Source organism: Bos indicus x Bos taurus, chromosome 12 (assembly GCF_003369695.1).
Source record: "Bos indicus x Bos taurus breed Angus x Brahman F1 hybrid chromosome 12, Bos_hybrid_MaternalHap_v2.0, whole genome shotgun sequence".
Taxonomy (NCBI): Eukaryota; Metazoa; Chordata; class Mammalia; order Artiodactyla; family Bovidae; genus Bos; species Bos indicus x Bos taurus.
Window position 1 is genome coordinate 54,273,114 of NC_040087.1, and position 14,416 is coordinate 54,287,529.

The window sequence follows — 14,416 nt, forward strand, 5'->3', positions numbered from 1 at the left end:
CTCAGTCTCTGTGGGGTCTTCTGGTGAGGACAAGGTTTTGTTTGAGCCCTCCGAGCGTCTCTGGCAGGCATGGGTTTGATTCTAAACATGATTTTGCCCCTCCTACTATCTTGCTGGGGCTTTTCCTTTGCCCTTTGACAGGAAGTATCTCTTTTTAGTGTCTGAGGAGGCCTTACAAATGGTTGTCTAAGGAGGCGTTACAAATAGCTGAGAAAAGAAGAGAAGCTAAAGACAAAGGAGAAAAAGAAAGATATACCCATTTGAATGCAGAGTTCCAAAGAATAGCAAGGAGAGATAAGAAAGCCTTCCTCCGTGGTCAATGCAAAGAAATAGAGGAAAACAATAGAAAGGGAAAGACCAGAGATCTCTTCAAGAAAATTAGAGATACCAAGGGGACATTTCATGCAGAGATGGGCACAATAAAGGAAAGAAATGGTGTGAACCTAACAGAAGCAGAGATATTAAGAAGAGGTGGCAAGAATACACAGAAGAACTATACAAAAAAGATCTTCTTGACCCAGATAACCACAATGGTGTGATAACTCACCTAGAGCCAGAGCCAGACATCCTGAAATGTGAAGTCAAGTGGGCCTTAGGAAGCATCACTAGGAACAAAGCTAGTGTAGGTGATGGAATTCCAGTTGAGCTATTTCAAATCCTAAAAGATGATGCTGTGAAAGCACTGCGCTCAGTATGCCAGCAAATTTGAAGAACTCAGAAGTGGCCACAGGACTGGAAAAGGTCAGTTTTCATTCCAATCCCAAAGAAAGGCAATGCCAAAGAATGTTCAAACTATTGCACAGTTGCACTCATCTCACATGCTAGCAAAGTTATGCTCAAAATTCTCCAAGCCAGGCTTCAAGAATACATGAACTGTGAACTTGCAGATGTTCAAACTGGATTTAGAAAAGGCAGAGGAACCAGAGATGAAATTGCCAACATCCGTTGGATCATCGAAATAACAAGAGAGTTCCAGAAAAACATCTACTTCTGCTTTATTGACAGTGCCAAAGCCTTTGACTGTGTGGATCACAACAGACTATGGAAAATTCTTCAAGAGATGGGAATACCAGATCTTACTTGCCCCCAAGACATGTGTATGCAGGTCAAGAAGCAACAGTTAGAACTGGACATGGAAAAACAAACTGGTTCCAAATCAGAAAAGGAGTACATTAAGTCTGTATGTTGTCACCCTGCTTATTTAACTTACGTGCAGAGTACATCATGAGAAACGCTGGGCTGGAAGAAGCACAAGCTGGAATCAAGATTGCTGGGAGAAATATCAATAACCTCAGATATGCAGATGACACCACCCTTATGGCAGAAGATGAAGAAAAGGTAAAGAGACTCTTGATGAAAGTGAAAGAAAAGAGTGAAAAAGTTGGCTTAAAACTCGACATTCAGAAAACGAAGATCATGGCATCCGGTCCCATCACTTCATGGCAAATAGATGGGGAAACAATGGAAATAGTGAGAGACTTTATTTTTTTTTTGGCTCCAAAATCACTGCAGATGGTGACTGCAGCCGTGAAATTAAAAGACACTTGCTCCTTGGAAGAAAACCTATGATAAACCTAGACAGCATATTAAAGAACAGAGATACCACTTTGCCAGCAAAAGTCTGTCTAGTCAAAGCTGTGGTTTTTCCAGTAGTCACTTACGGATGTTGAGAGTTGGACCATAAAGAAAGCTGAGCGCCAAAGAATTGATTCTTTCGAACTGTGGTGCTAGAGAAGACGCTTGAGAGTCCCTTGGACAGCAAGGAGACCCATCCAGTCAATCCTAAAGGAAATCAGTCCTGAATATTCATTGGAAGGACTGATGCTGAAGCTGAAACTCCAGTACTTTGGCCACCTGATGTGAAGAACTTACTGATTTGAAAAGACCCTGATGCTGGGAAAAATTGAAGGCAAGAGGAGAAGGGGACGATAGAGGATGAGATGGTTGGATGGCATCACCGACTCAATGGACATGAGTTTGAGTAAGCTCTGGGAGTTGGTGATGGACCAGGGAAGCCTGGTGTGCTGCAGTCCATGGGATCGAAAAGAATTGGACACAACTGAGCGATTGACCTGAACTGAACTGAACTGAGGTTAAAACACAAAGAAAGAATTTACCAGGCCTACAAACTTATGTTTGTCAACTCACTTTTTTTTTTTTTTTCCTGTCCTTTGAACACATGCCACCCCAGAATTTGGGAATGATGCTCAAAGATTCCAGCACCCTTTCTCCCCCATCTTCCCTGTCTTAGTAATTGAGTCAGTGATAGATGCATATGTTATTTCCTGTTCTGGTAAAGGAGTGGCTATCTCGATAAAAGGGAATGAGATGTATGTATGCTATTGTTCTTCAGTCATGTAAAAAGTGGGGAATTACATTTTACCATGGCTGCAAGCAGGACTAGAGTTTGTTACCTTTTTTTCTTGCCTTAGACTTTAGAGGTGTCATTTCAAATCTTGGATTCATCCCCATTCTGTTCAGGAAAAGAACACAAAATATTATGTCATGGAGGAAAGCTGGAATGAGGTGAGGGGCCAAGGCGGGGAGGAACATGTTTGTATGTGCAGCATTCTCACCCTGCCACCAACAGGCCAGCGCCCAACAAGTAGATTGTCTGATGGGTGAGCGGTCGGGTTTCTTTCATCAGTCACAACTGTCTCCACACCTCCTCCCACTCCCGTCCTCCAGCACACACAGAGTTAAACATCATCATCAGTAGTTTTGGGCACATAAGTAAAGATAGTAAACCGCAAATTTATTATTGATGCATTTTCCGTCTGAGAGTTAAGTAAGTTTCTATTAAGACCATGGCATAAAAATACTCAGTCAGTAAGGATTTTTGATGTTGGGAGGAGAGAATTATAGAGCAGGAGGACAGATCTGTAAGGTGTGGAGTTTTTATTAGTGCATGTGTGTTTATGTACGCGTTTGTATATACATGCACACACTCTCTTGGTGACGTGGGACAGTGGCTCCTTTTCTCAGAGAATGTCTCCCTGGGAACTTTGGAAATGGTAAAGGTCTTTAGGGCTTTCCTGGTGGCTCAGATGGTAAAGAATCTGCCTGCAGTGCAGGAGACCCAGGTTCGATCTCTGGGTTGGGAAGATCCCCTAGAGAAAGGGATGGGTACCAACTCCAGTAAAGGATGTTAAGGACCTTACGTCCTCTGTTGCCCTAACTTCCACTCTATTGGATCAAAACTAAAGAGAAAGTAGGAGTCATTAAGTCTTGTTCTCTGTGTCTTGAGATAGAAGTAATTTTACCTTTTGGAGAGAAAACTGAAGTGTTACTGTTAGAACCCCTCACTGTCGTCATTTCCAGTGTCTTGTTTTAGAAAGTAATTTGATTCTCTGCCTGAATTGGAATATGCCCATAAAGAAAAGTTTTCTGTTTTTACTTGTTTCTGAGACCATTTTAACTCTAGCTTATGAAGATTGTGGAAAATTTTATGGAAAGTAGAAACAGAGTTGTACAAAGAAACTAACTTTGACCCTTGTAAAAAATCTTTCAAATTTGTCTGTTTCTGTCCCCCTGCTCCAGCACCCTCTGTCTGCAGCTTATCATCGAGTATGAGTTTCTATACCTGATTCGGATAAAAAACTGATCTGATTAGCACTTGAGTACTTCAGTTGTAAATAAATCTCAACTGGATTAACTGAAAGTTTATTTCTTAAACCCAGTTTCATTGGGGGAATGTAGGTAGTCAGGACACTTGGAAACAATTTTCTGCTGTTTCTTATTTTTATTGTGTAGGGTTGCAGGTATGATTATGTGATGACTCAGTAGATTTACTGAAATGCATTATCCATTTTTAATATTTCTATGAAAAATAGAAAGAACTAAACAGCCTCTTCATGAAAGTGAAAGGGGAGAGTGAAAAAATTGGCTTAAAGCTCAGCATTCAGAAAACTAAGATCATGGCATCTGGTCCCATCACTTCATGGCAAATAGATGGGGAAACAGTGGAAACAGCGGCTGACTTTATTTTTCTGGGCTCCAGAATCACTGCAGATGGTGATGGCAGCCATGAAATTAAAAGATGCTTACTCTTTGGAAGGAAAGTTATGACCAACCTAGACAGCATATTAAAAAAGCAGAGACATTACTTTGTCAACAAAGGTCCGTCTAGTCAAGGCTATGGTTTTCCACTGGCCATGTATGGATGTGAAGGTTGGACTGTGAAGACATCTGAGCGCTGAAGAATTGATGCTTTTGAACTGTAGTGTTGGAGAAGACTCTTGAGAGTGCCTTGGACTGCAAGGAGATCCAACCAGTCCATCCTAAAGGAAATCAGTCCTGGGTGTTCATTGGTAGGACTGATGTTGAAGCTGAAATTCCAGTACTTTGGCCACCTGATGCAAAGAGCTGACTCATTGGAAAAGACCCTGATGCTGGGAAAAATTGAGGGCAGGAGGAGAAGGGGACGACAAAGGATGAGATGGTTGGATGGCATTACCGACTCAATGGACATGGGTTTGGGTGGACTCTGGGAGTTGGTGATGGACAGGGAGGCCTGGCATGCTGTGGTTCATGGAGTTGCAAAGAGTTGGACATGACTGAGTGACTGAACTGAACTGAAGTGATGAAAAATATTTGAATTTCACATAATTCACTTTATAAAACTTTTAAACATGGCTTGCCACTTAGTCTCATCTTATAAGAATATAGTGAATAGGATTCATTTTTTTGTACCTTGTTTAAAATTCTATGTGAGTACAATTTTGACACAAAAAGCTAGCACTTGATAAATTATGCACAACCCCAAGACTGTTTCTAATACCTAGCTATTACCTAGCACATCCTTGGTGTTTAAGAAATAACAGTTAATTAAGTTAATGAATGCTTTCTTTAAAATAGCCAGTGTGGGAAATTATAAAAAATACTATTGTTGTCCTAAGACAGCTGTTTGTTTTAAATTTTTTCTTAAAAAGTCTTCTAAGTCAGTGTTTAATGTAATTGAAATTATTGTGTAGCTTCCATCTTTCATTTTTTAAAGCATTTTATGTATTTTCTGTTATGTTAATGGTTGAGTGAGAGTCCATGGAATCAATATACTCTAATATAGGGCCCATTCCTCTTTAGTGAACAGTTAGAATCTTTTCAAGAGTGTGTTTTCCAGTGTTAATGTTGTAAAGGATATCTTTGTGTATATGTCGCCTACCTTTGTAAAAATGATGTCCCTATGGTAAAATCTCTTGGACTGGACTGGTGTTTCAGAAGAATATGAAATATTTTATGCTTGCCATTATATTGATAGTGTGTTTTTGGAGCTCCTACTATGCTTTAGTGTTTATTTTCTTGAATTAGCTTAAAATGATACAAAATTTATTAATATGTATTTAATCATTGCTAGTGATTACACTGACCATCAGAAGGTTGCCTTGGATATAGGATTGCAGAGTTTAAGGGATCTTTTTGCCTAAATAATGAGCAGTATGGTTTTGAAAATCTTTTTCCTTCAGGAAAGCAATATATATAGTGAGACAGCCATGCTTGGATGGAAAGAACGTTGGTATCCTGGGTTCAAGTCCTGCCTTGACCTAGCTAATTATGTGATCTTGGGCAGGGTACTTAGCTTCTCTGAGCTCTGTCTGTACCAACACAAAGTTGAAACAAAACACCCAGGAGAGATTACGTGTATGTAACATGGAGATAATATATTTGTAGATCAGGTCATGTCACTTATTTGTTAAAAATTCTGTAAGACCTCCTAGTTCACTCAGTAAAACTCTGGGTCCTTTCGTGGACTCTCTGACATTTCTTCCTGTTTGCTTTCATTGGTTTCAACCATGTCAGCTTCCTTGCTATTTCTGTAACATGCCAGGTCTGATTCTATCTTAGGACCTTGGCACTGGCTTGTCCCTCTGCCTGAAACACTGCTCTATGAGATATCTGTATAGCCACCGTACCTTACCTCTCCTTTCGATGTATAATAATTTGTTTCATTGGTCTCAGAATTATCACTGGTCTGAGATTTTACCCTACTTGCAAGCTGTCTAATTAGCTTGTCACAGTTTGGTGGATGCTCACAGAAGACATCAGACAGAAACTTTATTATTCACAGCAGCAGTAGTAGTCAGAGTATTATCATTTGCTCACCAGTTTCCCGAGCTTCAGGTCCCACAGGGCAGCTCAAACAAGGCCAGCAATGCCTCTAGTTGCAGTGTGGAACCCTGAGTTTAGGGGAACCCAATATTTTCTAATGGTCAATAAGCACAACTGCCTCTCTGCTCTGGTGAAAGTCACTCAGTCATGTCTGACTGTTCGTGACCCCATGAACTGTATAGTCCAGGAATTCTCCAGGCCAGAATACTGGAGTGGGTAGCCTTTGCCTTCTCCAGGGGATCTTCCCAACCCAGGGATCGAACCCAGGTCTCCTGCATTGCAGGTGGATTCTTTACCAGCTGAGCCACCAGGGAAGCCCAAGAGTACTGGAGTGGGTAGCCGATCCCTTCTCCAGGGGATCTTCCAGACTCTGGAATGGAACTGGGGTCTCCTGCATTGCATGCAGATTATTTACCAACTGAGCTACCAGGGAGCCCTGCTCTGGAGGGAGATACTGTTTGTCTGACTCAAAGCTGTATACTATATAAACATCCTTGAAATACACAGCCAGTGCCTCTACCTGGAAGATGTAGAAACATCAAAGACTCACAGATAATTGTCTCCTGACAGTAGCCCACTACTGATGGGCATTTATATTTTGTCTGATTTTTTACCTTTATTAACATTGCTGCAGTGAATTGTCTTTAATACATCATTTCTTACAAGTGATTTTCAAGAGCTGGAGTTACTGTGTCAAAGGATGTATACATTTTAATTTTTGATAAATATTGCCAGATTGCCAACCATGGAGTTTGTATCAGAGTTCACTGTTGATTATGAAAAATCCTTTCTCACTTTGACACTAAGGTAGCAGTGTCACATCTTTCTTTTGTGATGATATTTTCATTAATACAGTGTTACTCAGTTTTTACCTTTTTTGTATTCTCTTTCAAAGTTACTCTTTTCAAGGGTGCCCATGGAAACTAATAACTACTGACATTTTTTGAGTACTTATTATGTGCCAGACATTGTATCATTTCATTTTGCTTATACATTACATTGAGGACATTAGACTTTATTTAAATTTTTATCTTTTCACTTAAGGTAATAAAGTTGTAATTAGTTTAGTGAACTAATCTAATGGTGAATTTTTTTACAGATTCAAGAGGAAGAGTGTCCACCAAGAGATGACTTCAATGACCCAGACCAGCTCAGAGTGGGTAATGATGGGATTTTCATGCTGGCATTTTTCAGTAAGTAATATTTCATTTCCAGACCTTTTTCTTGCAGGTGTTAGTTGTCTGTGTATTTAATGTGGGCAGTGAAGGAAGACAAGTATTGTCAGTGTGTGTTACATTGTTTAAAATGTAAATTGCTCTTGATATTGAACTAACTGATCATATGTTATGATGCAAGTCCTTGAATTTGTTCAGCACCTAGCAGGTAACTTTATATTGCAGTTATTATGCTGGATGCTTACTATATAGAGATGCATATAAGCATATTGAAAGCTAGATATGTTTTTGTATGTGAAATTCTACATGTCCATTTGGGGCCATAGGAATATGTATAATGAAATGGTAAATTCTGTTTTTGGAACAGAGAACATCCACTTGAGTGTCTTAAAACAGGAGGTAGTCTGGGCAAATGGGACAGTGTGATTTGAGACATAGAAATATGAGTTTGTCCTATTTGTGGAGAATGGCGAATCACTAGAAGACCAGAAACCTGAGTAATAGTTATTTTAACATTTTGCAACATTCTTAATTTAGCATTGGACTTTATATAGTAGATTATGCTTTAAGAAGACTTCGTTATAGTCTTCATTATTCCAATTCCTAACTCAGGAATTGGCACATAGTACACTCAGTAAATAATAATGTGACACTCAAACTGTTTAAATTACTAAAATAATTCTTAGATTTATCAGATTTAATAGGATAAGTAAATTTATCAGATTATGATAGGGTTAATTTCTGCCCTCAACTAGTTAAGTGATCAAGCTTTCATACCTTCTTTGATAGCATGCTGACTTAATGTATTTCAACTGTGTAGTTAATTTTAATAATAAAACTGAGGAATGTTTTACCTAAAGTACCACATTCAACTTTAATAATAGGCAGTATGGAAAATACATACTTCCCGAGTTGAGTTACTTCTGAGTCTAAAAATTCAGTTACCTTTTCCTCCATTTTGAAATGGTTTCTTGCTTCTTTTCTTTCTTTCATTTCATCTTCTGAAGAATGGAAGTATCAGAAGTATGTGGGTGGATGTGCAGGCAGTTATATTTTCCTCTTCAGATTTACTAAATTATATTCACGTTGGCAATCAGATAATGTATATGCAATATTTATATCCTGTGGTTTTAGTTACAATTTGTCATTAGATATGTTAAGTACGGGACTTGCCTGGTGGCTCAAAGGGTAAAGAATCTGCCTGCAATGCAGGAGACCTGGGTTTGATCCCTGGGTTGGGAGGATCGACCTGGGTTTGATCCCTGGGTTGGGAGGATCCCCTGGAAGGGAACAGCTACCCCACTCTAGTGTTCTTACCTGGAGAATTTCATGGACAGAGGAACCTGGTGGACTACAATCCTTGGGGTTGCCAACAGTCGAACACGACTGAGTGATTAATGCACACATGTTTAGTATGATGAAAAGGAAAATCACACTTTGGCTACAAAATAATTCTTCTTTGTACTATTACTCTAGTAAACCTTAATTTTTTTCTTAGTTCACCTGGTAATTCTTTATATTAATAACAGCCTTCCCACATATTTTATTTACAAAAAAGAGTAGCGTAAACATTAATTCCTTTCATGGTTGTCTTTTAAGAAATCTTAATTGGTAAAGGAAGAATTTAAATTTATTGTAATTACTTGTAGTACAAATACCTGTTTCTTACAAATAAAAACATGTTATTTGACACCATCTAATTATTTGACTTGAGCTTAGTTATCATCTCTGCATTTCTGTATTTCACTTAACTGTGCTATCTTCTTCTCAATCTGTGTTTTTAGATCTGAAAGCATTTTCCTGATACACCAGTGTTGTAAATGCACAGTAACATAGGCACTTGGTTGGCTCTGTTTTTGGTCAGTGGTGGTATATTAATCGATATGAATGTAAATGTTTACATTTAATGTGTTAATGTGAATTATCTGCCTATTATTACAATTTTACTAAATTAAATTTATACAATTTATATCTTTATGCTTCCTATTAGAATAGGAATCTTTGTAGACAAATACTGCACTGATATTTTAAGAGTAAGATTATATAAATTGTCACCTTCATTTCCTGATACATTCTTTGGGTAAAGGCTATAGGCCAGTGCTTCAGATTTATTTGTAGTCACTGCCATCTAGTGGCTGTCTACAAATTGCAACATGCTACATTTTCCACACACTAAACTATACAGTAGCTAGGCAATGGCAACCCACTCCAGTACTCTTGCCTGGAATATCCCACGGACAGAGGTGCCTGGTAGGCTACAGGTCTTGGGGTCACAAAGAGTTGGACGTGACTGAGCAACTTTACTTTAACTTTTCACTTTCATGCACTGGAGAAGGAAATGACAGCCCACTCCGGTATTCTTGCCTGGAGAATCCCAGGGTCAGAGGAACCTGGTAGGCTGCCGTCTATGGGGTCGCACAGAGTCGGACACGACTGAAGCAACTTAACAGCAGCAGCTAGTTGAGCATGACTTAGCGTCTAAACAGCAACAAGCTATTGCTTAGATTCTGTTCTGCTGTCTATTTCTAAGGTCTGGAAATAGATTTTCTTTAACATGGTTTATAATTTAAACATTTCAGATTATATAAGTTGTGCAAATAAAACTAGTGATTTTCATGAAGAATACTTCAATTTAAACCTTTTGTTGGTTTAATTTTACTTTCTCTGTTTTCACCATCCACAATTCAGTCTCTTACTACATGTAACCTTAAAGTTTACACGTAAATTTGGTAAGATAACTGCTTGCTCATGTTCAGAAAATGTAAAGAAAGAAATGTGTATATTCCCTGATGATGCTTTGCTTCTCGTAATCCTTTGAAGTGTCACCGCTCTGAGCCTACTTTTAACAGATTTTCTCTCAAAGGGAATGAAATAGAAGTCAGTTATATGTCCGTTAGTTAAAAGCTAGAAATTAAGGTTTGGTTCATTGGATAAGTGACATTCTGTGGAAATTACTTGAACTCTCGTGCTTAAAAACGTAATCTATATTCTACTTAGAAAACTTTTCTGAGGTTTGTCCTTTTGTACCATGTGTGAGTCTTCATATCAGCATGCTATCATAATAATTAATCACTTGGATTATTCCCATTTTAGATTTGAGGGAAACATAGTTAAAGAGATACTAGGTTATTTGTAAGTTGGGCTTCCCTGGTGGCTTAGACGGTAAAGAGTCTGCGCTGCAGTGCTGGAGACTCGGGTTCAACCGCTGGTCATGAAGATCCCCTGGAGAAGGAAATGGCAACCCACTCCAGTATTCTTGCCTGGAAAATCTCATGGACGGAGGAGCCTGGCAAACTACAGTCCATGGGGTCGCAAAGAGTCTCATACAGCTGGGCTACTTCACTTTCACTTTCAAGTAAGTTTAAAAAGAATTAGAAAGATGTTTTGAAATGTGAACTCTGATTTGTAAGAAATTCTTCCGGTTCCATTCTGCATTCCCACCAGCAGTGAATGAGTGTTCCTATTGCTCCGATCCTCATCAGCATTTGGTACTGAGAGTTTAAAAAATTTTAGAAATCTAATAGTTATGTGCTGGTATCTAGTTGTGGTCTAATTTGCATTTCCCCAATGATTAGTGATATTGAATATCTTTATTCAGTAAGTACTTTCAAGTACCTACCATGGATGAGTCATATAAACGATAGTTCTTAAAGAGGTTATCTGGGTACCATACATTGATTGCCTTGTTAGGCATCAGTGACTTACTTTCTTCATATAAAGCTAGGTTTTTATACAGCTTTGGGCTCATGTATTGTAATTGCATCTAGAAAGGGGAGATATATAAGAGTTGTAACTGTACCTTAAGAAACTCATAATATTTGTGAAGTATTAAATTTTATTGAATTTGTTCTGTTTATAAGGAAAATAATTTTTTGGTCATTTCATTGCTTGTAGTTTATTGGAAATGTCTGAAAATTAATACATTGTTAGCTTCATGTTTTTCTCAACTGTTGATAGTTTAAATAAAGAGAATTGCATAAGGATGAGACAGAAATTTGCCTTTATGCAGTTCAGAATCAAGTATAGTAAAATCAGTTATTCTTTGGGTCTGTTTGAAATGTGGTGCATTCATATATAATGAGGATTTTTCTTTGATAAAATTAATAAGTGCTTAATGTTAGTATTATATTGGTGTTCATTCATTTGTAATATTCACTTATTTGTTTCCAGAGCAAGTATCAAATTGTTTAAAATTTAAACATTTTAAACTTTTCATTTTTGAAATAATTTCAAATTTAGGAAGAAACATGCAGAAACAGTACAATTGGCATATAGCTTTCATCCAGCTTTTCCAAGTGTTAACATACATAACTTTAGTGATCAACATTGGGAAGTTAAATTAACATCATGAAATAACACTGACTAGTTTGTAGACCTTTTTCAGATTTTCCCAGCTGTCCCACGGATGTCTTTTTCTTGGTCTAGCATCTATTTTGGGATTACACATTGTATTGTGAAGTGAAGTCGCTCAGTTGTGTCTGACTCTTTGCAACCCCATGGACTGTAGCCTACCAGGCTCCTCTGTCCATGGGATTTTCCAGGCAAGAATCCTGGAGTGGGGTGCCATTTCCTTCTCCAGGAGACCTTCCCAACCCAGGGATTGAACCCAGGTCTCCTGCATCGTAGGCAGAGGCTTTACCATCTGAGCTACCAGGGAAGTCATTAGCCTCTGTGTTTCCATCATCTGCCTCAATCCAGAACAGTTTCTTAGTCTGTCTTTGTTTTGTAACAATTTTGATTCTTCTGTAGAATCCTGGTCAGTTATTTTGTGAAATGTCTTTCAATTTGGATTTAGCTAATGTTTCCATTAGATTCAGGTGGTACATTCGGCCCCACTTTGCATCGCCCTCCCCCCCACCCCCAAGAACACCACAGAAATGCTGTGTTTTCAGTGCATCATATCAGAAGGCAATGATCTAGATACCTTATTACTGGGTATCTTATTACTAGAATTCTTATTACTAGTGATGTTAACTCTCATCAGGATAAGGTGGTGTCCGCCAGCTTTCTTCACTGTGGAGTTACTCTTTTCCCTTTATTATTAATACATATCTTGTGGCTATTGAAAATGTAAAAGTGTAGCCATACTAGTTAATGGATAAACTATAGTATATAGTATTGCTTTCTGATTACCCAACAAATTCTTTGGGTAGGTGGAAGGTATATATATAAAATGATCAGTGTATACAGGTGTAAAAGACTTGGTTGCAAAAAAAAAAGAAAAAGACTTGGGTGCCACAGTCCTACCTACAACGCTTCTTACTTACCTTGTGACTTCATGTGTGGAGCCTAACTGTTCTGAGTCGTAATTTGCCCTTCTGTGAAAGGGAATTAATTCTGATCTCGGCCTTCTTCAAAGGCTAATGTAAGGGTCCCATGAGTTAGTATACGTGAAATGCCATGAATTATGAGTGCTGTTAAGAGCAGGTGGTGTTCTCCTTCCTCTCAGTTCCAGTAAGTCAGTTGATTGGCAGCCTTCTTTCAGATGCCATTCACCTGTGTAAACCTGCCTTATTTGCTCTTAAAAAAAAAAAAAAGGACCGCAAGCGGAGAATTATAATTGGAGCAACACTAAGCATACTTTACCAACTTTCCTGTGCTAATTTTCCTACTTCCCTGTTATTTACTCCCCCAAATCTTACTTTTCCACAGGAGTATAGCTTATATGAACCTGTTGCTTCTCTGGGTTCCATCTTGGGCCTTGCTGTGTTGGGAATAGGTGACCTCCACCTTTTAAAAAAAAAAATTTTTGATTTATTTTGCTGTGCCAGGTCTTAGTTGCGACATGCAGGATCTTCAGTTTTCACTGCTGTCTGTGGGATCTTTTCATTTGTGGCGTGTGGATTTTTAATTGTGCTATGTGGGATCTAGTTCCCTAACCAGCCATCTGCAAGCCAGGAAGAGAACCCTCACCAGAAATGGAATTTTCTGACTCATTGATCTCAGACTTCTGATTGGAAGTGTGGAGTCAAAGCCACTTGACCGACCGGAAAGTCCCATCCCTACACCTTTTAAGCTTCCTTATTTTGTTCTAGCTCTCTAGCGGAACATGCATGAATGAAGGTGGAGCTGAAAGAAAAGTATTCATGTCTTCTCTCTTAGGCATGTATTGATATCTGTTCATCTGTCTCTACTACACATTCTTTTATGGATTTTCCATACCTGAGGTTTAGTGTATGTTTATTAAATCCTTTTCCTGACGATTCAGACGTGTCTTAGCAGTACTCAACGTTTTGGCACCAGGGACCAGTTTCATGGAAGACAATTTTTCCACAGACCAGGGAGGAGGGGGGATGGTTTGGGGATGATTCGTGTGCATTGCATTTATTGTGTACTTTATTTCAACTGTGACATCAGCTCTACCTCAGATCATCAGGCATTAGATCCCAGAGGCTGGGGACCCTGTGAGGATCCAGAATGGAATGCTCTGCCCTTTCTGTACCTTAAAGACTTACTCATCTTTACTTTCTGTCTTATAGGCCAAAGGGCATAAAAAGTGAATCCATCTATGCTGCAGTAGTCACAGCTCTGTTTAACTAGTGCCTGTGTATGTGAGAGCAGTTAAAGGTGATTAAGTTACATGTTTGTCTGTTCAGGCTGCTGTAACAAAATATCACAGTCTAGGTGGCTTAAACAATGAAAATTTATTTTCTCACGGTTCTGGAAGCTAGAAGTCTGAGATCAGAGAGCCAGAAAACTTGGTTTCTGGTGAGGGTTCTCCTCCTGGCTTGCAGATGGCTGTCTTCTTGCAGTGTCCTCACATGGCCTCGCCTCTGCGTGTGTGCACAGAGAACTCTCTGTCATCTCTGCCTCTTCCTGTAGGGACACCAGTCCTGTTATATTACGGCTTTACCCTTATAACCTCAGGTACTCGTAACTCCCTCTCTGAAGGCCCTGTCTCTACATAAGTCACACTGGGGGGTTAGGACTTTAATCTACAAGTTTCGAGGCGAGTGCAGTTCAGTCAGTAACAAATTATATCACATGAGCACAGTTTATAGGAATTCATACTGCTGGTGGAGCCCATAAAGAAAACATGACACCTCATTAAGTACTTTTTCGTCCTTTTGAATCTTGTTCCTCTTTGGGGCACAATGATATGTCTAGTAGATAGTGGTAGGTCTGATTTTGAAGAA

General features: G+C 38.9%; 1 protein-coding gene across 1 annotated transcript in view; it reads left to right on the forward strand.

Annotated features, from left to right (window-relative positions):
• NDFIP2 (Nedd4 family interacting protein 2) overlaps positions 1-14,416 on the forward strand; it is a 71,706-nt gene that overhangs the window by 41,554 nt on the left and 15,736 nt on the right. The window contains exon 4 of the mRNA XM_027557783.1: positions 7,205-7,298. Within this exon, the coding sequence (XP_027413584.1) occupies positions 7,205-7,298 (94 nt within the window). The remainder of the gene's footprint in view (positions 1-7,204; positions 7,299-14,416) is intronic.